At 57.6% G+C, this 23010-nt stretch overlaps 1 protein-coding gene across 4 annotated transcripts in view; it reads right to left on the reverse strand.

Annotated features, from left to right (window-relative positions):
- The window catches only part of AGRN (agrin), a 218377-nt gene that overhangs the window by 23141 nt on the left and 172226 nt on the right, over window positions 1-23010 (reverse strand). For all 4 annotated transcript variants that reach the window (XM_044996508.1, XM_044996506.1, XM_044996505.1 and 1 more), the window contains 17 exons: window positions 20542-20687; window positions 19848-19953; window positions 18885-18998; window positions 16034-16198; window positions 13527-13670; window positions 12907-13031; window positions 12316-12421; window positions 10427-10810; window positions 9555-9689; window positions 8025-8152; window positions 6437-6551; window positions 5995-6114; window positions 4249-4599; window positions 2467-2659; window positions 1279-1494; window positions 717-946; window positions 60-194 (listed from right to left, as the gene is read on the reverse strand). In XM_044996508.1, the coding sequence (XP_044852443.1) occupies window positions 60-194; window positions 717-946; window positions 1279-1494; window positions 2467-2659; window positions 4249-4599; window positions 5995-6114; window positions 6437-6551; window positions 8025-8152; window positions 9555-9689; window positions 10427-10810; window positions 12316-12421; window positions 12907-13031; window positions 13527-13670; window positions 16034-16198; window positions 18885-18998; window positions 19848-19953; window positions 20542-20687 (2913 nt within the window). The remainder of the gene's footprint in view (window positions 1-59; window positions 195-716; window positions 947-1278; window positions 1495-2466; window positions 2660-4248; window positions 4600-5994; window positions 6115-6436; window positions 6552-8024; window positions 8153-9554; window positions 9690-10426; window positions 10811-12315; window positions 12422-12906; window positions 13032-13526; window positions 13671-16033; window positions 16199-18884; window positions 18999-19847; window positions 19954-20541; window positions 20688-23010) is intronic.

Consider the following 23010-nt stretch of genomic DNA (forward strand, 5'->3'; position numbering starts at 1 on the left):
GGGGGGGTGCCCCTCACACAGAGACCCTCCCCTCACACGCCAGGCCCATCGCAGCCCACCTGCCTCGCAGAACTCCCCTTCCCGCCCCATGGGGCACTCGCACTTGGCGCCTCCCTCGGGCAGCACCAGGCAGGTGGCAGAGACGTGGCACGGGCTGGGGTCACACGGGTTCCTCTCGTCGGCACAGGTCGGACCTAGGGGAGAAAAGCAGCACATCAGGGAGGCGTCTCGGAGCCGGGGTGAGGCTGGAAGCTCTGGGCTCACGTACAATCAGGTGTGTGTGCACCGGGGAGGAATGTTTCCGGTCCCTGTAGCCTCCCTCTAACGGATCCACCTGGGGGGAGGCTGCACTGGCTGGGTCAGCAATGGACTGATGTCCTTGCCTGGCACTAGGGGCAGGCCAAGCTGCTGGAGGGTCTGTCTTCTGGGTCAAGGAAAACCCAAGAGGCCTTGACTTATGGGCATATATTTTTTTGTAAGAGCAACTGAGTATTAACTCCGGGCTCCTGGTCTCAGGATTCACCTCCAACTGGGCACCGTTGCTGTGCACTGCTACTCAGCCATCACGTCCCGCCCCAGAGGTGGCTGCATTCCAGCCGCGGGTGGGGACATGATCACCTAAGCGTGGGATCTCTTAGGGTGGGCGAAGGGGACTCGTGATTTGGGCCACCCCCAGGGATGCCCTGCCGCCCAGTGTCACTCCCCCAGCTTCTCACCCGTGTAGCCGTTGAGACACTGGCAGTGGAACATCTCAGCCTCCTTGACGTGGCAGATGGCGCCGTGGTGGCAGGGGTTGGGGTGGCAGGGGTTGTTCCCGCACTCGCCCACCCCGCTGCCGTACAGCACGTCGCTGCCCTTCTCCCGCAGGTCGTACATCTGGTTGTTCACGTCCAGCAGGCGGATGCAGCCCTTCAGGCCGGCGGTGGCTGACGTGCGATCTGCCACCCTGAAAGGACGGGAGGGCAGCGCTCAGGAGAGACAGCGGGGCCAGGGCGCGACGGGCCGTGTGGCATCTGTGCTAGTAGCCTGGCTTTGGCTGGGCTCATTTGCAGAGACTCCAGGCCAGGATCCTCCCCTCCAAACCCGCTCCCCCCTCTGCCCGGGAGAAGGGGCTCCCCCAGCCCCCTGAGCTCTGAGACCACCCCAGATTTTGCTCCCAAGAGGACTCCAGTGCTGGCCTCAACCCCTCACTTTCCCTCTACGGCTGCACCAGCAGAAAGCGCTAGGACCCTGGGAGCAGCAGTTCTACGGGCAGACTTAGCTTCCCCTACTACTCACACAGTCATCTGGTCTTCCGGCACCCCTCCGATGAACAGATCCGTATCAAGGTTCAGCCCGTCGGTACCGCTCGGGCTCTCCCCGTTCACATGGGGCTCCCCGTCCACTGACAGCATGCCACTACGGCGGTTCCGGTTCACCACCAGCTGGTGCCACTTGCCAGGCTCCACGGGCACCTTGCTGGTGATGATGCCTGTACCAGATCCTGTGTTGAACCTGGAATGGAGGAGGGGGGCAGTGGGCTTGGGGTGGCGCCGTGGCTATTGCAGGAAAAGTGGTGCTGGGACAGCTTGTCAATTAGATGCTGCAACCACATCCCAGCTGCCACTTCCCATCACAGAGGTGGCTGCATTTCAGTGGTGGGTGATGTGATCTTCGTACACACCAGACAGGCTCTGGAATCTTAGGGTAGGCAAATTGGACTCATTACATAGGCCTCCCCAAGGACCCCCCCCCCACACACGCACACACAACTGTCCAGAATCTGCAGCCCCCCCGGCCACTGTTTCATTTCAAACAGCATTTTCATTTTGGCTTTTGTAACCCACAACACATACAAGGTTTGATTTTTGGATTCTTCTTTCTCTCCATCCTTTTCCTGTAGAAAACGGGGACTAGAAAAGGGGGAGGAGCACAAACTCCCAAAATCAACACCCCAAAAATGTTCAGGTTTTGAAAATCAAATGTTTTCATTGGGTTTTGCTGGGTTTTTTGTTTTTGTTTTTTGCAGAAGTGTTTGTTTCCTTCAAGATCTTAACAACTGGCTCACGAACGCCCCATTCTCCCACCCACCACTCCAGCCCCTGGATCAGGCTGGGTTCAGACCCCTGCTGCTGTAGCTGTCCAGTGCTTTGCATCCCATCAGCCCCCAAAGGGGTGTTCCTGTAGGAGGCAAAACCTCGCTGGGCCAGGTGTAAAGAGACGGCTGTTCAGCTGCAGTCGGGTGACCTGGAGAGCCGGGAGCTGGCGAGGCTATGCCTGAGGACAGCCTGGCTGGGAGGCACCCTGGACAGAGGGGCCCGCATGGTCAAAAGGGACAGACGAATCTGTGCTTTCAATGACTGAGCAACCCATGGAACGTCCAGGGGAGTTGGGTCCCTGCTCACGCTGCCAGGCTGCTCCTCTCCCTTCCCCGCCGAGTAACCCCCGATGGGGGACGGGCCCAGGCGGATGGCTAGGGGCACCCACCTGAGCTCCACGAAGCTGTTGACCAGCGCCAGGGAGATGAAGTCCTTGCCCCGGTTCTGCCCGTTGTAGAGCAGCAGCCCGCTGAGCTCGGAGGCCCGGAACTCCATGGCGATGCGCACCGTGTGGTAGGCCTTCATCATCTTGAAGGCCAGGTACGACTTCCCGCCGAAGCCGGGGATGAAGTACCTGACGGCTGTGAGCACAGACGGAAAGAGGACGGGGCGAGGCGGGAGAGAGACAACCCCGGATGTGAGTCCGAGAGCACCACCCTCCCTGCACACCCGTGGGAAGGGGGCAGAGATGGAAAGGGCATGCTAGGCCTCACCCGCCCCACCCCAGGTCATTATGGGATCCGTCCCCTACGCCATCCTCCCGGGTCATTTACCCAGCCTACTGCTCAACGCCCCCAAGTGATGGGGCCCCCATAGGGCGATGACTCCACAGCCTTTTAAATCTCGCTGTTACCATCACCCCCCAGATATTTACCTCACGTTGCCTCTTGTTCGATTTCACCCCTTTGCTCCCAGCTAGACCCATGCGGGTGCCCCTCAATTCTCCTCCTCCCTCCGGGTCGGAGATGCCTTTCACACACTCAGAGAGCTACCCCGTCCCCCCGAGCTGCGTGCACCGTTCCTCGTAACCCAGCCCCTCCAGCCTCCGGAGCATTTTTCTCTCTTCTCCCTGAATCCCACATGATAGAGCTACATTTATCACCCCCGTTCTTATTTAGTGCAGCTGAGATTTTCAAAGGGATCTGGAGGGCCAGTTCCCATTAACATTAACAGGCCTGGATATCCACATGCAAAAGCGGCTTTGAAAGCTTCAACTTCCGGCATTAGGGGAAATAATTTCCAGGAATCAACACTTTACAGTCCCATCCTGCACCCCAGCCCGACACGGATTTGCCATTCTGGGCTGTCAGCAAACGGGAACAGCTTCGGCTGCAGCATGCAGCCAGTTTGGAGTAGGTTGCTGAGCAGCACAGAGTGCTGGGGGATAGGTCCTGAACCACCCAGGTGCATCCACTTGTGGTATGAGAAAACACTTTGAGCTGTTACTGTGCTAGACCATACCCAGCGTTCATTGGCCTCTGAGACTGAGAACAGCATATTCCACTAGCTGGTATGACCCGCCCAGAGCTCACAATCCTCATGCGGCAGGGCACTAGTGCATTACTGCCTGGGGTCAGGAAGAAATGACTGCCAGATGCGTCCCCTTACTAAGGTTGTTGTCTTTCTAAGGAGGTGCCTTGCACAGGGAGTGTCACTCCTGTTCTGAACAGAAGCAAGACATGGGGCTAAAGGGACCACTGGCCTATTCCAGTGTGGCATTTCTAGCCTCCTGCAGCCTGCAGTGCTGTTGTGGGGGCAGAGGGGATGAAGAGGGAGATGGTTTTCAATTTGGGCCTGATTTGCAAAAGACAATGAGCGGCCAATTCGTCGTCTAGTCCTGTCCCCTGCACTCAAGGCAGGACTACGTCATAACTAGACCATTCCAGACAGGTGTTTGTCCCGCATGATGCACGCACAACTGTGCATGCAAATGGCTAATTGCAGTCATTTGCGCACACACTGCCTGGTCTGGGTACCCCATTGCGTGTGCAAGTTGGCTGTGCCTAACACAAATCCGGATCACTGTTATTCACTGGGAATCATGCGGCTGTGCCCGCCCCGCCCCCCGTCCATCTCCAGCTGGGGTCACCGAGGGCTCCTGGGGCTTAGCACCTCACAATCAGGCCCCTGGCATTCATTCACTGCTCCCCACAGACAGGGAGCCACCTACATTTCTCGCAGACCGCGCCCCCTTTCCCCGCGGGGCAGCTGCAGGTGAACTCCTTCCCGTCATCTTCGCAGGTGCCGCCGTGCAGGCAGGGGTGGGAGTCGCAGGGCCGGGCCGGCTTCTTGGTGGCGGGGGGCTGGCGCGTGGGCTTCCTCCAAGTGGTGGCCGGCATGGTGCTGGTGGTGGGTCTCCTGGTGGTGGCGGGCTCTCCCATCTTGGTGCTAGGCCTCTCCATGGCCTCTGGGGGCAGGACGTGGGCAGCGGTGGGGGCGGTAAACCTCCGGGTGGTGATAGGAGCCATGGTGGTGGCGGTAGTGGTGGTGGTGGTCGTGGTGAACAGCCTGGGAATCCAGTCTGGAACACAGCAAGGGGTGGATTGGTCCTCAGGAGGAACCTGGCACCCAGCTGGCAGCCCCGGGGAAGGTAGAGGGCTGGGAGCCGGATTCCTGGGTTCAATTCCCAGCTTTCAGAGTGAGGTAGAGAAGTTAGAGAGGCGAGGTGCCTAGGAGTCGGGACTCCTGGGTTCTATTCCTCGCACCAGGAGGGAGCCTAACGATGAGAGCAGGGGACTAGAAGTCAGGACTCCTGGGTTCTATTCCTAGGACTGGCAATGAACTCGGGCTAGACCATTTACCTGCCCACGCCTCAGTTTCCCCACCTGTAACATGAGATTAATGGTTTTTCAGGGGCTGCCGTGGGGCTGAGTCTTGATCCTGAGCCTTACAAGGGTTGGTTCATTCAGAAAGTAGCATCCTCTGCCCTCCATTGGGCCTGGATGAACCATCACAAGAGATGATGGCTGAAGAACCATCTATTCCACTGCATTGAAAAGCTGGAGAAAAGTCAGTCTCATGGCTCAACCCGCCCACCCACCCCCTCTCCCATGGCCACCTCTCTCCCCATAGCTTTCTCCTCCCACTAACAGCTCTTCCTGGGGGATCAGGAGACTCGCTGCATGAGCTGGCAGGTGGGTGGCTCTGGCAGCTGTCTAGCCTCTCTGGGGTGTTTGCAGAGTGGCTGTCACTGGAGTACGTCAGTGCTAATCACACTAAATATGCTCCCTAATCAAACTGAACTGCACGCGACATCGACACTTGCTCGTGCTTGGCTATTCTCTGGCAGATCAATAGGAAATCGATTGTTCAGGCCCATGGAGCTGCCCGGCTGACTCCCCTCGCCCCGCGGTTACCAGGCGACAGCAGCGATGGGGCGTTTGACGATTTTGTGGGCAATCAAGCCCTGTCACCTGAGCCCTTGCGCTGCAGTATCACATGGCACCCAACCTCCTGGGAGCGCAGGGGGCAGGACGATGGCCGGGGCGGCAGACCCTCGTTGGTGGCGGGGGCGAGCAGATTAGAACATGGGGTTTTCTGTTCCGGGCACAGGCAGTAGGAGAAGAAATGGAGACAAGGGCCAGACCCTCAGCTGGTGTAAACCAGCACTCAAGGGAGCTGCCCAGATTCACGCTGGCCAAGGATCTGACCTGACAGTGAACTGGGGTCCGGATGTGATTTTTCAGGCTAAGGGAGCCTGGCGGTTCCCAAGGACCCAAGCTGGGCAGAACACAGCTCCCAGCGTGTCCCGGAGACCAGCGCCGCCCTGGCGAAGCCGAGCATTACGGTCTCTGCGGCTGAAACGTCCTCCGGAGGACAAGGTGCGCCGGACGGACTCCTGCCAGAGAGGACAAGGACCAGCCGAGGACAAGAGAGAGCGAGTGACACAGGCAGACCGAGGGTGCAAAGCGCTCACCAAAGTCCATGAATTTGATGTGCTCCTCCTGAGGCGTCTTCACGAGGATAGGCCTCTTCTTGGAGGCCCTGATCTGCTTGAGCAGGGCCCTCTGCACGTCAGCCGCTGCGTAGGAGGTGGCTGCTCACACCCAGGAGGAGGAAGGGAAAGGCACAGCGTGAGGACAGGGTAGCTCCCGCCCTTCTTCCCTTTCGCGCCATCCCCTTGAAGCACCCGATGCTTTTCATTCCCTTCCCCGCCGCAGCCCTCCCCCCGGCGCGCCCGCTGCACTTGCTGAACAAAAGACCCGGCGTTCGGTGTTTTTAACGAGGCCCTTTCCTGCCCTCCGGCTCGTGTCATTTCCTTGGGTTTGCGGCTGCTCCAGCCCCCCGGCTCTCCCACCCCCTCCAGGCAGATGGCGCCGCCGGGGAGCGTCGGCGGAGACCCGCGGGGCGGCTCTCACCTGGGTCAAAGTGGGACTCCACGATGACGCGGACCGCGCTGCTCTGGCCCAGGTCTCGCACGCGGATGCTCTTGAAATCCTTCTTCACGTCGGAGTTCCGGAAAAGCTCGTCCAGCTGGTTGGCCAAGGGGGAGAAACACAAAGCAAGGGAGTCGGACTGGGGCCACGGTGGCTTGGAGTTAGGGTGCCCCCACCTCCCTTCAGCCTCCGGAGCCCGGCTACCCAAGCCCAGCAGTCCCTGTTCCCACCCCTGCTGCCACCTACTGGGTTCCACATCTGAGCCTCTGCTTACTATGAATAGAAGCAGCAGGATTATACTAGCCTGCTACAGGTCCCAACAAAGATCGGGGGCCCCTCCTTGTGCCAGGCTCTGCACAGACCCCTCCACTCCCTCCCCACATTATGCCAGACACTGAGCAGAGCCCCCTGACTGAGACCAGGCCACCCACATTGTGCTGGGCAAAGTGCAGACCCCTGAGCAAGATCGGGCCCCCGTTTTGCTGGGCACGACACAGACCCCTGTCCGAGATCCCCGTCACCTCCCCTCCCGTGCCGGGCACTGCGCAGACACTTGGAGAGAGAGTCCCTGCCTGACGAGCTCACAATGGACGGTAAAGAGACAAGACAGAGAAGGGTGGGGAAAAGGGAATGTCTGTATGCTCACTTCACCGGCGGGGAACGGAGACAGGAGAGCCAGATTTACTACGGTATTTCGGTGCCGAAACATGCAGATTGGCACCTACTGGCATTTTTAAAAGCACCTAGGCCAGTTCGGTGCCCGACTCCCATACGCCGCTGAAACCCTAGCTACATCTTTAGGCACCTAAATACCTCTGAAAGTCTGGCCTTGAGAGCTGCAGCAACTTGTCCAGGGTCACCCAGGGAGTTTGTAGCAGCACTGGGAATTGCATGCGCATCCCCTGAGTCCCAGCCCAATGCCTTAACACATCCTTCCATCTGGCCCTCACCCAGGCTGGATCCGAGCCCCCGCACTCTTTCCCCTCAGCCAGAGGGCAAGGACACAAGGGTGTCCCAAAGGAGAGGTTCCACTAGGGAAGTTCCGCCCCCACACCCCACCCCGCTTGGGTCCTAATACGTCCATGTGTTAAAGGGGCACACCAATAGCTACGCAAACATGCCTGCCCTAGGAAAGTACATCCCGGTGAATGTGTTCTGGACCCATTCCAGTGCTAGGTCTCTCCATTAGCCTCTTTGCCTCACGTGGGGGGAGTGGGCAGAACAGGGTTGCCACTGGAACACTGGCATTGCCACAGCCAGGTAGCTTGTAGACACATGGTGGTGCCGAAGGGGTGCGTCTGTCACATAGTCGCTCAGCGTGTGAGACCCCCCCCGGCCCACTCATGAGACAGATGAGCCCTGTTACTTGCAGCCGTTAAGAGAGCTTCTCTCCCGTGTCAGAGGCGTGTGTTCTTGGAGCCAGAAGTCACGAGTTCTATTCCCCACGTGCTGCACAGGGCGAGGTTACATTTACCCTCGTAGAGCAGCTTAAGGAAGGATCCCTAACCCTCACACTCTGAGCCAAGCAGGAGAGTTCCTCCCTTTCGCCAAACGCAGGACCAAGGCTCACCGCGCTCTCGATGCTCCTGGCCGTTTCCCCAAAGAGCTCCGATTTGGGGTCAGCCATCTCAGGCGTGTAGAACAGCTCCTGGCCCTCCACCTCCTCCAAGATGAGGACTCCCTGGAAGACCTTGGTGGCTACGGGAAGGAGGGGCAACAAGAAGAAACAAGACAGACTCGTTTAGCTGGCTAGCTGGGAGGGGGTTGGCAGCAAACAGCTGAGCGGAGCGTTCAGTCCCTGGCGGGGGTGGATGTAGTGTGTGGGTAGTGCCAGGGCTTGGGTTAGTTTTGATGGTTATGGAGGATTAGTATCTGAGGTTGCTGGAGCAGGTGGGTCAGATGGCAAAAACCAGGCTAGAGATGGCAGCTTTTACCATACGGTTTCCTCTGAACTCTGGCCCGGATAGCAGCCCCCCTGGACCGGCTGGGTAACAAGAGAAAGACGTTAGCCAGAGCAGGACACAATCAATAAGGCAGGATCAGACATGTGCATGCAAGACACAGAGGCAGCTGACGGAGTCCATAGGGAACCAGAACCCCTGGCGAGGAGAATTCCTTGGCTGGGGGAGGGAACCGGGGAGCCTGTTTGTAGGTTCTGGGGATCTGTGGTCTGGCACTTCCTGCAGGGATCCCACCAAGCCACCCAGAAATCAGAGGAAGGGGACGGAAACAGCACGGAGCCCTGCAAAGGGGGACAGCCCCCCCAGAGAGTCCCATGGGGGTGCACAGGGAGCTGCAGGAAGCAACCTCCTGGCACTGGTGTTAGTACATGGAGGGACTGCACCTCCTTATGGGGATGGGGGTACTGTACGCAAAGAGAAAGGGGCATCCCACTGGAAACCCCACCGCAGGGAGTGTCGGGGAGGACGACAAGGAGAACCTTGGGAGAAACCCACCTGGAACGTGCATGGGGAGGGGACCTGGTTTACTAAGCTCGGGAGCAGGACGACAAGGGCACGTATCAGGACCGTGTGTTTGGGGCTCCAGAGATGTGCACTCCAGCTCTCATGCCCTCTGGGCGCAGGATGAGCTCAGAAGGAAACTCACAGAGTCTCTCACTCAGCGAGAGAGGAGCCGCACCGATTGGCGAGAGCGGTGCCTGCTGCCAGGGGGCAGAACACGATGGAAAGAGGAGCTCCCAGGCGCCTTGGCCATAACCCCAAACACGGCCATGTCAGAGACACTGAGCCAGCGGCTGTGGCTGCTAGCCGCAAACCAAAAGGTCGTTAGCCAGAGACGAAATCGAAACCCAGGCAGCGCCCCCCTCCTGTCCTCGCTACCACCAAGATCAGCCCTAATCACCCCCATCACACCTCAAAACCTGGGCAAAGACACAGGCCTGGGAGGTCAGTACACCAGGCTATTTCATGTACGATCATCCCAGGCCATGTGGGCCTATGTAGGGCAAAACGAGCGCCTACACCTCCAGCTACCAGTGAAGATCTGGGAGAGACACCCCGCCAAACAAGCGGGCAGCAGCTCCCCGCACCAGCCGTCGCTCGCTGTAGCTCAAGAGGTTTTCTGTCGCGCCCACACTCACCCGGGCAGTTGCTTCCTTCTGCGTCAACAGCTGCCGTCTTGCCATCCGAGCAGCATCCCAGAGGGGAGTTGTAACACGTCGCTCTTTCAACGGCGGGGGTGGATGTCACTTGGCTCTCCTCCGGCTCCTCTTCCCCTACATGGCATTAGGGGCCACATGGGCATGTTACCGCCCTGGTGAGAGGCGGGACCCCCTCCAGCCCCATCACGATGTGGGACCACCACCCCCTGGCCCTCTCACAGCCCCGGCGAGAGGCAGGAGCCCCTGTGGCCCTCTCACAGCCCCGGCGAGAGGCAGGAGCCCCTGTGGCCCTGTCACAGCCCCGGCGAGAGGCGGGACCCTCCCCCTGCCCCCCACCAAGAGGCCCCATCACAGCCCCAGCGAGAGGCCCCTGGTGGCCTGTGGGAGATGGACGGGCAGGTGACTCTCCAGGTGCTAGCAGGCAGCCCTCCTCACTACTAAAGCCCCCTTGCTGTGCTGAGAAACCCAGGGCTGAATGGGCCATGGAGACTGGCCTGACGTCTCCCCCGACGAGGTGGCCCCTGCTGAGGGGAGGAAGGGGGCAGGTTGGTGATACCACACGGGGGACTAGAGGCCTCCTACCTGTGCTGAGGGAGACCCTCCCTCCCCACCCCCAGGCTGCCTAGGCAGCATCTTTCGCCAGCACCCACCTCCTGTCTCACAGCTCCAATCCTCCCCCAAGCAGATGCTGAGACCAGCCTTCAAGGAGGTCTGGGCTGGGGGCTGAGAGCTGGCACTGGGGTAGTTTTGGCAGCGCCAGCTCAAGAACAGCTGCTGAGGAGGAAGCAGAAGTGGTGGGAGCAGGGGCTTGGACACCACGCGACTACTGAACCGGAGCAGAGGGCACTTACCGGCAGAGCCAGCCCCGCTGGCTTCCTGGTCCCCACTGCTGCCCAGTTCTGGGTCCCCGCTGCCTTCTGCGCTGCCAGACTCCGAGTACGCAGGTGGGGGGGTGGCCAGGACCACAGGAGCGGTGGAGAGGGGGCGGATGGTGGTCCTGCGGATCCCCTGGGTGGTCCAGGGGGTGCTTGCCGGCCGGGCGGTGGTCACCCGTACCGTGGCAGGCTGGCTTCTAGGAATGGGCCTGGCTTCGAACAGCAGGGAACTGGTGGCTGTCTCCGTGGGGTCGGGGGCCCGGGTGGTAAGCCTTAGAGGCGGGGGGTGGAGGAGCTTGTCCAGGGGCAGTGTGGGCAGTGGAAGGGGCTGTACGGTGTGACTCATGTGGGTGATGGATTCTGAAAGAGCAGCAAGAGGAGGCAGTTAGAGGGATGGATTGGACAGGAGCCATGGATCTCATCTCTGGGAGGCAGGGCTGGGTCTATGGGGGAGGGAAAGAGGGAGGCAGCCAGAGATTGCACCCAGAGGCGTAATAAAAATCACAGAAATGTAGGACTGGAAGGAACCTCAATAGGTCATTTAGTCCAGTCCCTGCACTGAGGTAGGACTAAGTATTATCTAGCTCATCCCCGACAGCTGTTTGTCTAACCTGCTCTTACAAACCTGACGTGACGGAGATTCCACAACCTCCCTGGGCAATTTGTTCCAGTGCTTAACTACCTTGACAGTTGGGAAGCCTTCCTAATGTACAACCTAAATCTCCCTTGCTGCAGTTTAAGCCCATTGCTTCTTGTCCTCTCCTCAGCGGATAAGGAGAACAATTTATCACCCTCCTCTTTGTAACAACCTTTTACGTACTTGAAGACTATCATCAGGTCCCCCCCTCAGTCTTCTCTTCTCCAGACTAAAACAGTCCCAGATTTTCAATCTTTCCTCATAGGTCATGTTTTCTAGACTTTTCATCATTTTTCTTGCTCTCCTCTGGACTTTCTCTACTTTGTTCACATTTTCCCCAAAGCCTGGTGCCCAGAACTGGACACAATACCCCAGTGGAGGCCTTATCAGTGCTGAGTAGAGCAGAAAAATGACTTCTCGTGTCTTGCTTACAAATCCTCTTGCTAATACATCCCAGAACGATGTTTGCTCTTTTTTTTTTCTTGTGCAACTACATCCCATTGTTGACTCATATTTAGTTTGTGAACCGCTATAAACCCCAGATCCTTTTCCGCAGTTCTCCTTCCCAAGCAGTCATTCCCCCGTTTATATTTGTGGAATTGATTGTTCCTTCCAAAGTGGAGTACGTTGCATTTGTCCATATTGAATTTCATCCTATTTATTTCAGACCATTTCTCCAGTTTGTCAAGATCCTTTTGAATTCTAATCCTGTCCTCCAAAGCACTTGCAACCCCTCCCAGCTTGGTATCCTCCGCAAGCTTTAAAAATGTACTCTCTATACCATTACCAAAATCATTTATGAAGATATTGAATAGAACTGGACCCATGACAAATCCCCATGGGACACCACTCGATATGCCCTTCCAGCTTGACCATCGATAACTACTCTCTGAGTAGGCTTTTCCCACCAGTTGTGCATCCACCTTATAATAGGTTCGTCTAGGCCACATTTCCCTAGTTTGCTTATGAGAAGGTCATGTGAGGCAGTATCAAAAGCCTTACTAACGTCAAGATCTGTCACAACTACCACTTCCCCCTTCTCCACAAGGCTTGTTACCCTGTCAAAGAAGAATACTAGGCTGGTTTGACATGATTTGTTCTTGGCCAATCCATGCTGAACGGTACTTATCCCCTTATTACTGTCTAGGTGCTTAGTCATGCTGAGAGGAGCGGGCTAAGCACGGCCCATACGTGTCTGTCTGGAGTGGTAGAGAGGGGAGAGACTCACCATGGCACTGTCCAACATGCTTCACCTTGATGATCTGCCCCTGCCGGCACGCAATGGTCTTCAGCTGGCACTGGTCACCGTAGGTCACTCCGTCAGAGCCACAGACCTAGGAAGGGCAATGGAGAGTGGGGGCAGCTGGAGAGATCGTCACCTCCTCTCATCATCCCCTCTGTAAAGCAGAGCCCACCTGAAACAAGGGTTTCTCCTCCCTCCCCACCCACGATGCAGGCCCCATGTGCAAAATAAACCTCCCTCTTTAGATGGTCACCGAAGGGTTGAAGGCCAGGGAGACTCCTGTTTGTGTCTCCCTGCTGGGAGGAGACCCTGGGAGACGAATCCTGAAAGGAGGAGCCCAGAGGCACCGTGTGAGGCTATCAGAGAAATCCTGGCCTTTCCCACGGGCTCCTTTGACAGCTGGCAACATCATCTCTCTCTGCACGCTGAGCAGAGCGGCCCTGCCTGCAGCCGGCAGAAACGCCGGGCTTCAGTCCCACACGCGCTCCTGCTCCAAACCAGCAAGGCTGAGCCAGCTAAATGCACAAGTGCCTGGCGTCTGGCCCCCGGCCCCACCGGGCTGCCTCCTCCTTTTACCTTGGTCATGTTGGCCTCCACGCACAGCGGGGACGGGCACTCGCAGTGGGCAAAGCCACTGACCTCCACGCACGACGCCCCGAACTCGCAGCTCAGCTCGCGGCAGGACTTTGGCGCAGAGGGATCTGGGGGCGAGAGGAAGGAAAGAGACGCACACACGAGTGATACACATATACGGTGTCCCTCTGCTCCGGTCGTGGATGCAAAACAAGCCCAGCTTAGTCCGAAGATTCAACTGGTCCCACCGAGGATGACAAGGCAGACTTCTAGCCTGGCCCCTCCGAACTGGTTAAAGGTCAGTGGCCTGAGACAATCTGTTGTTGCGAGTCTGTGGGTGCACAGACACCAAGGCTGTGGATGGGAACAGACTCAGGACCTGCTGCTCCAAAGAAATAAGCACCTGGCAGTTGGGTGAAAAGAGATTCTCTATGGTAGCATGAGCACTCGGACTTGGGTCCCCTCTCCGGGTCAGCCGCTAAGGGGCGACCGATGCCACACGTGGGAACGGGTCAGCAGAACGCAGTGGTAGCTGCGCACCCGCTAGCCAGTACATCACAACTGACCCAAGATTGCTTCCGCAAGGAAAAGGAGCCACTGGCTAAGTGGCTTCCTCGCCTCACCTTTCTCGCAGCCTGTCATCCCCAGCTTGCTTCCGTTGGGGCACTGGTTGCATTTCATGCCGGTGATGCCAGTCTTGCAAGAGCACAGTCCGGTCATCTGCTCACAGTCGTCACGCACCGAGCCCACCGGGTCGCAGTGACAAGCTTGGTAAGGAGGCAGCAGGGAGGCAAAGAACAAACATTGCCACGTTTTAGACCGCGAGCCTTCCCCTTTCTAGCACCTTCCACCAGAAGAGCTGAGCACCTGCACACGCCAATGAATTCAACCTTCCTACCCCCCAGCTGCATTAATTTCAATGGAATAAGCAGGCCCAGAGTCAACAATTAAAGCCTCTGAAATGTACGGTGTTAAATAAGGCTTGTATCTTAACATTGTCCCTTATTCCCTTTTAGCCGGAGAGAGGAACACTCCCCTCCCCCTGCCATTTGAGAGTCTTTTTGATGGTCTTAAAGACGGGAATAACTGTCCTTTGTGAAATGGGCTTAGCTGAAATGGGCTGGAACTGCTGCTGCTGCTAAAGTCTGATCCTGTTTCTTGAAGACAAAACAAGACAAACCCACTCAAACGGGGAGAAAAGAGAACAGCAAAGACGGGCAATGCAGCTTCTGCCTCTGGCACTGGCTCCCTTGCAACCTGACTGCTGGACAAACCCAGGCACAGCACACACGGTTTTATTAGTCACTCCGAGACCTGGCAAACTTGTAACAGCATCGGGCTGTTGAGGGCATTGCCTTTAGCTGCCTCCCTGGTCACAGTTTTAAAGCAGTGTTGCCAAATCGGCAGTCTTGGCTGGCTAAGCCAGACTCATTAGCCAGAAGGAAAAAGGAGGGGGAGAGGAAAGAGAAGAAAAACAGTGGGGAAGGAAAAAGTTTCCCTCCAGAGTCCCTTGTGGGGATCCCCAAAGGGGAGTGATCGTTGGAACACCCCATCCTGTCATTATTTTGTCCACCACTTTGGCTTAATTTCCTGTACACCAATTTGGGTCCATTGATTTCCAGTCTCACACTTCTCCTGTTTACCAGGCATGATCTGCTCACAGTCCTGGAGTTCTGCCAGGGGCAGAATCAGGAAAAGAACCCAGGAGTCCTGATTCCCGTACTAGTCTCTAATCCCTACACTATACTTCCCAATGCTGGAATAGAACCCAGGCGTGCTGGATCCCAAGTCTCCTGTTCCTACCATTACAGTCACGGACCCTCATTCTCATGAACACGAAGGTCACTTTGGTAATTACGTTTACCTTCACTACAAATCTCCATAGCCAGCATTGTGTACAGGACCCTTATGGCAAGTGAGAGTCTGGCTGTAGATTTTAAGGCGAGAAGGGGCTACCATGAGCATCTAGTCTGACCTCCTCCATACCACAGGCCAGAGATTATGTCCATTAATTCCTGCATTGAGCCCATAGCTTGTGGTTGCGCTAAAGAGGATCTTTTAGAAGAAACATCCTATCTCGATTTAAAGATACCGAGTGGTGGAGAATTAACCACAGCCCTTGGGTAGCTATTCCAATTACCTTCCCCATTAAACTGGCATCCTATTTCCAGTCTGAACTTTTCTGGCATCACCTCCCAGCTACTGTGTCTATGTTTAGACAAAGACTAACTCCCAGAGTCAGGAGTGGAACCCAGGAGTCCTGACCTCCCAGGCCTGTGCTTGAATCAACAAAGCCCCCTGCATCCTGTTTAACTGCTTGTCATCGTAAAGCGTGAGCTTGCAATCCCAGAGCCTGAGCCTCGTATTCAATCCCTTGACCTAAGACCAGGTGGAAGCACGACACACGTCTATCACTCTGGAGAGAGAGAGCGCTATCATTTCACAGAGCGAGAAAGACAGAATCACATCTCTATTGTTTGCAATCCCCTCCAAATAACTCTTCTTTCCCTGACCAGCCTGTCCTCTTCCTATTTGGCACGTATCGACTTTCTGGCTCGTGTCTCCAATGGAGCTTGAAATTAACATGGCTTTTTTTGTTTACTTCCTTGTTTGTACAGGGGCACTGCCGGTGATGTCGGCACAGATTTGGGAATCGGCCGTGCAGACTCTGACAGGGATTCAAGGGCACGTCTGATGTTCCCTTGCCATGGACTGGGCAGCCAGCCTGCCGAATCCTGTGCTGGCCCGATTCCATGTCACCCCAGACGGTGGAAGCAACCCTTTCCCCTGAGTGTGATTTCACACCTGGGTCTGATGCAGCAGCATTGGAGAATGCTTGGCTCCAGTTTGGAGACGTGTTCCCAAAGAACTAGCCTCAGAGAACTGCAGAAATACCGAGAGCCTGAGCCCTGTACGGTTTTATTTAAGGAGGCCTGTGCTGGGCTCTCCTCCCATGAGCGGGATCTAGTTAAGATCTGCTGTGACTCAGGTCAAGGTCTCTCAGAGGGAGACAGGGAACACCTAGGATTCAACTGTTTTTGTGGTAGGGCAGCAGGAGAAGGATAAACACAAGTGGTCAGTGGGTTCCTCTACCCAGGCACCCTCTTCCCCGGCGCCCCCCGGTACTCACGGGTGCAGCCGCTCTTGCTGTCCGTGACTATCCCACGGAAGTTCCAGAAGCCGGGTTCACAGCGGTCGCACTTCAAGCCCCCCACCCCTGGCTTGCAGGAGCACTGGCCGGTGGTGGGGTCGCAGGCCCCCCCATACGAGCCGTAGGGGTAACACTGACAGGTGCCTGAGAGAGTCAAAGAGAGCAAACCCTCAGTCCCATTAGCAGCAATCAGCAAGGGCCTGAAACAGGAGGGGCCTTAACCTGGCTGCATGGGCCGACCTGATCCGCTCAGGTGAGGCGATACCGCATTCCAGGACGCTGATCAATGTGCCCTCCCTCTGCCCCTACCAAACCCCTTCCCCTTCAAATCCCCCCACTGACCATGGGGCCATCGTCTTAAAACCTTCAAGCTACTCGTGCTCACTTTGCTTGCATCTATCGTTCCTCTCTCTTTCTAAAATGAGGGAGGAGATCCAGAGAAAGCGAGAGAGGCCACTGTATTCCTGGGAAGCAGGGGTGAGAGGGATGGATACCCCATAATATCCAGGGTGAGGGGACAGGAAAGGGAAGAGAGGCCAGCAGTTGTCGTGTCCCACCTCCTCCACTTCCCAGGATGTGCGAGAGCCATAAGGGGAAATCATTATCTCCAGACCCGGCTGTGGGGAATAGAGAAAGTCACTTGCATCAGGTGATTACGTTTAGATATATGCTCCCGTCGCCAGCTCAAGGGCAAGGGTGGAAGCGAAGGGGAAGAGGAGTTGGACACAGGGCTTCCCCCGGGATGTGATACCATGCGGGAGTCCAGAAGGGGGCGTGAGGCCCCAGCCATGGTTAGGGGGTGTGTGTGTGTGTGAGGGGGGCGGTCACTGACCCAGAGGATGACCATTATAATTTGTGTTCCAGTCACAGAACAGGACCCAACTGTGCTGGGCACTGAACACACACAGGACAAAAAGACCGTCCCTGCCCCAAGAGACAGGCGGATGGCGTAGCACAGGGAATCAATGGGACCCTGGGTCGGGAGGGGGCGGTCTTGCCACACCTGCTCTCTAAACGGCGTCATGTTTTGCAGGCCTAGAGGCACAGGCATTGATTTACCGAGTTGCCGGGGGGTGCTCAACCCCCATTCCTCCCAGGGCCCGCCCCCACTCCACCCCTTCCTCCAAGCCCCCACCCCTGCACCGCCTCTTTTCGCCTCCTCCCCCTACCTCTTCCTGTCCCCGCTCCTCCCCCCTGCCCCCCAGTGCCGCCTGCACCCCGCAGAACAGCTAATCCGCAGAGACGCAGGGAGGGAGTGGGAGGAGCTGACCTGTGGGGCTGCCAGTGGGTGCTGAGCACCCACCGTTTTTTTTCCGTGGGTGCTCCAGCCACGGAGTCAGCGCCTATGCCTGGAGGCAAGGAAACGTTTGCGGGAGGACAACGAGGTGGCTTTGTGGGTGGTTACGGGGAACTCCGAGCAAGGGGCAGCATGGGGGGGAAGCACGACGGGGTTCCTTTGAGAACTTCCCGCGCGGGCGACGAAGGCTGGGACCATCGGCTGAGCAGAGGCAGAAGTCAGCGGGGCCATGCGCTGGCCCCTTCGGGCTGAAGCCCTCCCAGGGTGACCCCGTGCCACGAGAGTCTGTCAGAACACCGCTGCTTATTAAATTACATGGCACATTAAACGACACTAAATCCCCATCAAGCGTGCATTAGCCAGGCCCATACACGGCTTTAACTATATTTCCGCAGTTTAATGTGCTTTCCTAACAGTCGGTCACAGCCTCAGCTGTTAATATATGGCTAATGCCTTTCCGAACACGCCGGCTTTGAAAGCCCTGACTCCGGTAATTATTTAATAAATATTAATGACGCGTTCATCAACTCAGCCTCCTGAGACGCAGAGTCACCTCTCAGTCAGCACTGGGGTGGGCTGCGAAGGACCTACCGGTGGGGGGAGGATGTGGATCTGTCTCGTACTCTGGGGCCAGGGCTGGGGCCAATATTTGCCCAGCTCAGCCCAAGAACTAGCCCTAAACCCCCTGAGATGGCGCAAGACGCCCTCGGGAAGGGCTCGCCGCTGGGAGCACTGAGCACCCTCAGCTCCCAGTAATGTGGGGGCTCAGAACCAGGCTGGCTCAGGCTCTAAGAAACGTCTGTTACCATCCAAGAAAAGGACAGGCGGCAGAGCGGCGCTGCTACCCGTCCTTGAGCTGCCACATGGCGAGCAACCTAGAGAAAACAAACAAGGCAACCGCTTGCCAAGGCTTTCCCGAGCGTGGCTCCACCGGGAGCCAGCTGCCATCTGCGCAGGCCACGAGAGCTCACGCCGGGTTTGGTCCTTGTCCAGAGAGGAAGGGAGGTTTGGGGCACCTAGTTCAGAGCAACCCTCTTGCATTGCTCCCCGCACAGATTTAGGGCAGCGGAATTGGCGCTTTATAGAAAACGAGAGGCACTAGGAATTTAGAAGGCAAAGGGGGCGTGTGCGCAGAGATGTGCGGCTCTCTCTGTATTCGGGGGTGGGTGTGCTCCAGGCTGCGGGCTCTGGAGACATCTGGCATGTCTGGTGGAGGCACTGGAATGGGGCAGATATGAGATGGGAGAGGTTCTCAGCCTGGGGGTTGCCAACAGATTTTTTGAGGAGGTTCTCCCCACCCTTCCTTTCCCATGGTTAGATGGGAAGGAGACCCCAAAACTTCTTTCTGTTACAACATGGGAGAAGGGCGTGGAAAAGGCTGAGCTCCACTGCTCTACAGGGTCAGACAGAAGAGTAATCCTCTGCAGAGGAGTTTTCCCCACTATCTGCGATCTGAATCGCCACACTGTCCCCAAGGGATTCACAATCCAGGACCCCACTGTCTCCAAGCAATTCCCCCCAAGCTTCACTCACTTGGGCAGCCAGCTGAGCCCACGCCGAGGGCCACGGTTGTATTGTCCGGACAACATCCATAGATGGTCTGGCTGCAGTGCAGAACCAGGAGCGGCGGGGGAGGCGTTCCAATAACTACGGAGAGAGGGAGGGACGCAGGTCACACCTTGGGCAGACGGGGAACCGCAGCTGTAACCGGGCTACATCAGGGCAATATAACAAATGCACGGAATCCGGGCAGATGTGTCTGTCCATGTCCTCCCTGCACAAACACCCTTGGTCTCTGCCCTGCATTAGGGCAGGGGGACAGACTCCAGGCCCTCCCCAATGCAAGTAGCAGCATGCAGGCAAGCAAACATGCACAAAATGGCTCAGCCACCGCATTGGTACCAACAAACTAATGCTGGCCCCCGCCAGCAACGCAGCAAGGCAGAGGAGCTCCCTATGCTGCGGGGAAGGGAGCGGCTGGAGGCTGACACAGCCCCTGCTAGCCCAGGGTCTGAATCCCAGCACTGGTCGGTGTGACAGTGCTAGGAACCCAGAGCTGAGCCAGTACTCTGCTCACTGCAGTACTAGCCATTCCCCCCCGGAGTAGCTTTAATTGCGGGGGAGGGTGGGAACAGTTAAAGGACAGGAAGGAAGTGCCAGGGGGGAGGCTGGCAGGGACCAGGGGATGCAGAATCCCAGGAGGGTGAGATCTTGCCTCCTCCCTCCCTGGAGAGCAGGCTAAGGGGGATGTTTACTACTGATTGCATGCGGCTGCATGAGGCTGTACTGGCGACCTGGCGGAGGGGACCCAATAAGTAACACACGGTGTTTAGCAACTTGAAAGTCTCCAGCCTGTCTGTGGTGGCCCAAAGGGTAGAGAAGGGACCCTGTTGCCACCCCAGACAAATGGCAGAGGAGCATGGGATGCTGTGAGGCAGGAGCTGGCTAAAGGCCAATACCCATGCTAGCCGGGTCCAAACCTCAGTGGAGACTCACCCCGGCAGGCTCCTTGGCTGGTGATGTAGAGGTCCTGGCGTTTCTCGCAGCGTGTCTTCTTGAGCTCACACTCGTTGGCATAGGTCACACCGTCAGAGCCGCACACCTGCTCGGCGGATTGGGGGTGGGGGGGGAGATCACTGTCTGCAGCCTCCAGCAGGCAGAGAGCTGCCTACGCCTCTCGGCAGTGGAGAGCCCCACGGGGTGCCCCCATCCCCAGGCCAGTGCTGGGCAGGGAAGCTGGAATTCTAAATCCGGCACTAACCAATCCTGCCCAGGTGGAATAACGGCTACTGAGGGGGATGGGCCGTGTGCCAGCCGGCTTTGCAGGACGGGTCCCTCAGCCCTGGCATCCCCTGGGCGGGGAAAAGGCTCTGACCAGAGCCCTGGCTGGGGAGCAAGGGGGCTGGCTGTGCTGAGACAAGGGGGATGAGGGAAGGAGGGACAGGCCAGGAGGGATACAACAAGAACCTCCTCCCTGTGAGTCTGGGACAGCTTGGGGGAACTTCTCCCCCCCACCTGCCCACTAGGATTTCCACAGCCCCACCCAATTGTGGCCGGGGTTAGAAGAGCGGCAATGCCCTGAGCCAGGCTGGGCTTGCGAGACCTCCAGCCTGAGAGGCTGCAGAGAGCCCCTCACTAGGCCGAGCTCTCTTCCAAAGCCAGGGGCAGGCAGGCAGGCAGGGGGAATTACCGGGTTGCGTGGCACGGCCAGGCAGGTGAAGTCACACACACAGCGGTCGTCCTCCACGTCCTCGTCCCACGAGCCCCCGTACTGCCGGCAGCGGTCCTGCTCGCACTCGGTATCTTCCCCAGAGCCTGAGCCCCCCGAGCCACACTCTGCACAGGAAAGATGGGGACCCTGGAGGGCGACTGCTCCTAGTCCACACCTGGCTCTCCGAGAGCAGCAGGACCCTCCTCCCGCAGGACAGAGCCTCCAGCCCCCCATGAGGACGGAATACAGCCATGTGGCCAGTAACAAGGGGACAGCTCTTTGCGCGGTTCCTTGAAGACGGGCTCAGGGCTCCGCCTGTACTGGCTTGGCAAGCAAAAGCTCAGAGCTCCTGTCTAACTCGGCTATCTACCTGGGGAGCCCCACGCACAGTACGAATAGCAGCCGGCTGGCTTCACAACGGTTTAACTCCCTTCTCCCTCCAGCCTCCCTACCACCCCACGCTGCAGCAGGCAAACGGATTCCTTCTGCTCAGATAAGCACAGAGACCTGGGTGGTTTTGGTTTTCAGTTGAAAGTCCAGCCTGGCAAAGATTACCGGCTTGGCAGAGAGACACTTAATGCGCTGTATGTCAACTGAGCTCCTCAACCAACCACGAGACGCTCAGCAGCAAGAGAGAGATGTTGATTTCAAAGGCTTTAAAAAAAAAACCAACCTGCCCCCTTTTTATGGATTGATCAAAGGATGGGAGCTGACGTTACACAGAGAATTATTTAAGCTCATCTCTCGGAAGGACAGCAACCTGAAATTCCCTGGCGAGGCCTGTGATCAAACACCATGTTATGTCTTCCACTCTCCCTAGCCCTGCCACAGCACTCCAGCCCTATCTGGCTAAACTACATGAGCAATGAGCTAGACGGTCTCAGCTGACGGAGTTAACACAGTGAAGGGACAAGGGGGATGCTGTTCCCCTATTGGCCTGCAGCCAGCACTGCGCTAAAGTCTTCCCACTCTGGAGGCCTGGGTTCATCGATTTCAGGCCACCAGTGAAATGAGGTGGGAGGCCTCAACCTGCCCCCTGATGGGTGGCTGGGCCCAGAGCAGAGCACTGCAGGTGAAGACTGAGGTGCCCCGGCAGAGCTGCAGGAGGGGCAGGACGGGTGTTCCAGAGGTTGTTGGGGATCAGTATGGCGGAGCTGGGGGGGAGCTCCAGGACTGGACTGGCAGGGCAGGAGGGAGGTGCACAGGCAGAGCGGCGTGTGGACTGCAATAGCAGGTGATGCTGCAGGTGAGGACTGAGGCGAAGCAGCAGGGAAGCGGGCACAGCCTAGGCGCATTCAGCTTTGCTGTCGCCAGCAGTATCCACCCCCCTACACCTCACCTTTACAGAGGAGTCAGGAAAGAGCAGCCCAGGGACATGCTGCTCTGAGCTGCCTAGACACTGCTGGCAGCTCCCTGCCTCCAGATGAGTTTGGGTGAAGCTTGCCCAGTCCAGCTCAGGGACAGACACTGGAGCGTGGACTCCCACTGTGGGCCTGTCCCCACCCCCACTGTAGTCAGTGAAAAGACCCCTCTCTTGACCGCAGAGGGGTTTGGCTGAGACCCTTAAAATCCAATCCGGGTCTGTCACCCTCTGTGGCCTGTGTCGAGAGGGCTGCTGGTTTCAAACCAGCATCAATTGTCCCCAGACTTGAGAGAAGCACTGGGGGTTGCATGGGCCGAAGACACTGAGCTCCCCTCTCTCACTTAAAGGGGACCCCCCCAGGCCGGGGCAGGCAGGCCAAGACGTGCAGGAGGCTGTCTCTGGGGCTAAACAGAGGCCTTTGCTGTCCAGGACTGTTGATCCAGCAGCTTTCACTCACTGACTCTAAAGGCTGCATGCCGCCATCTCCCCCACACCCTGCCCCAGGGCTGCTCAGAGGGGGCCTGCAGCCGGGATCCCCCCGAAACCTGGCCGAGCAGGGCCTCAGCAGAGACACATTTCCCCAGGTGCCCAGTGCTGAGTTAATGGCAACCGAGGGCCTGACCCCAACAGAGTCCCAGGGGCAGCGGTGAGGCAGCTGGGCACCGTGCCTCAGGAACCGCTCCGTCTCCTCACGCCTCTCTCAAGCCTGGGCCCTCTGAAGTGTGAAATTAAAGCAGTGATAAATCTCCTAGCCCAGGCCCATTAGGTGGTGTCAACTTTCATTACCGCTAGTTAGAAAGACGAAGGGGGTGGGTGCCAGGTGCTGTTGACGACCCAGCGCCAGCCGCCGAAATGAGCTTGGGCAAGCTGCTCTCCCGTCCCACGAGGGCAGGAGAGGAGCCTCCCGACTCCCATCGCAGAGCCATCCGCCTGCCATGATACAGAGCGAGGAGCAGCCAACGTCCACGCATGGGGGGATTGCTAGGAGACCCGGTGAAGCCTTTAAAATACACCTGCCGTACAACAGGCCAGAGCGCCGGGGGGGAGAAACCCTGCCAAAGAGACCGGTCTGTCGGTGACCCGAG

The sequence above is a fragment of the Mauremys mutica genome, chromosome 21 (genome assembly GCF_020497125.1).
Source record: "Mauremys mutica isolate MM-2020 ecotype Southern chromosome 21, ASM2049712v1, whole genome shotgun sequence".
NCBI lineage: Eukaryota > Metazoa > Chordata > Testudines > Geoemydidae > Mauremys > Mauremys mutica.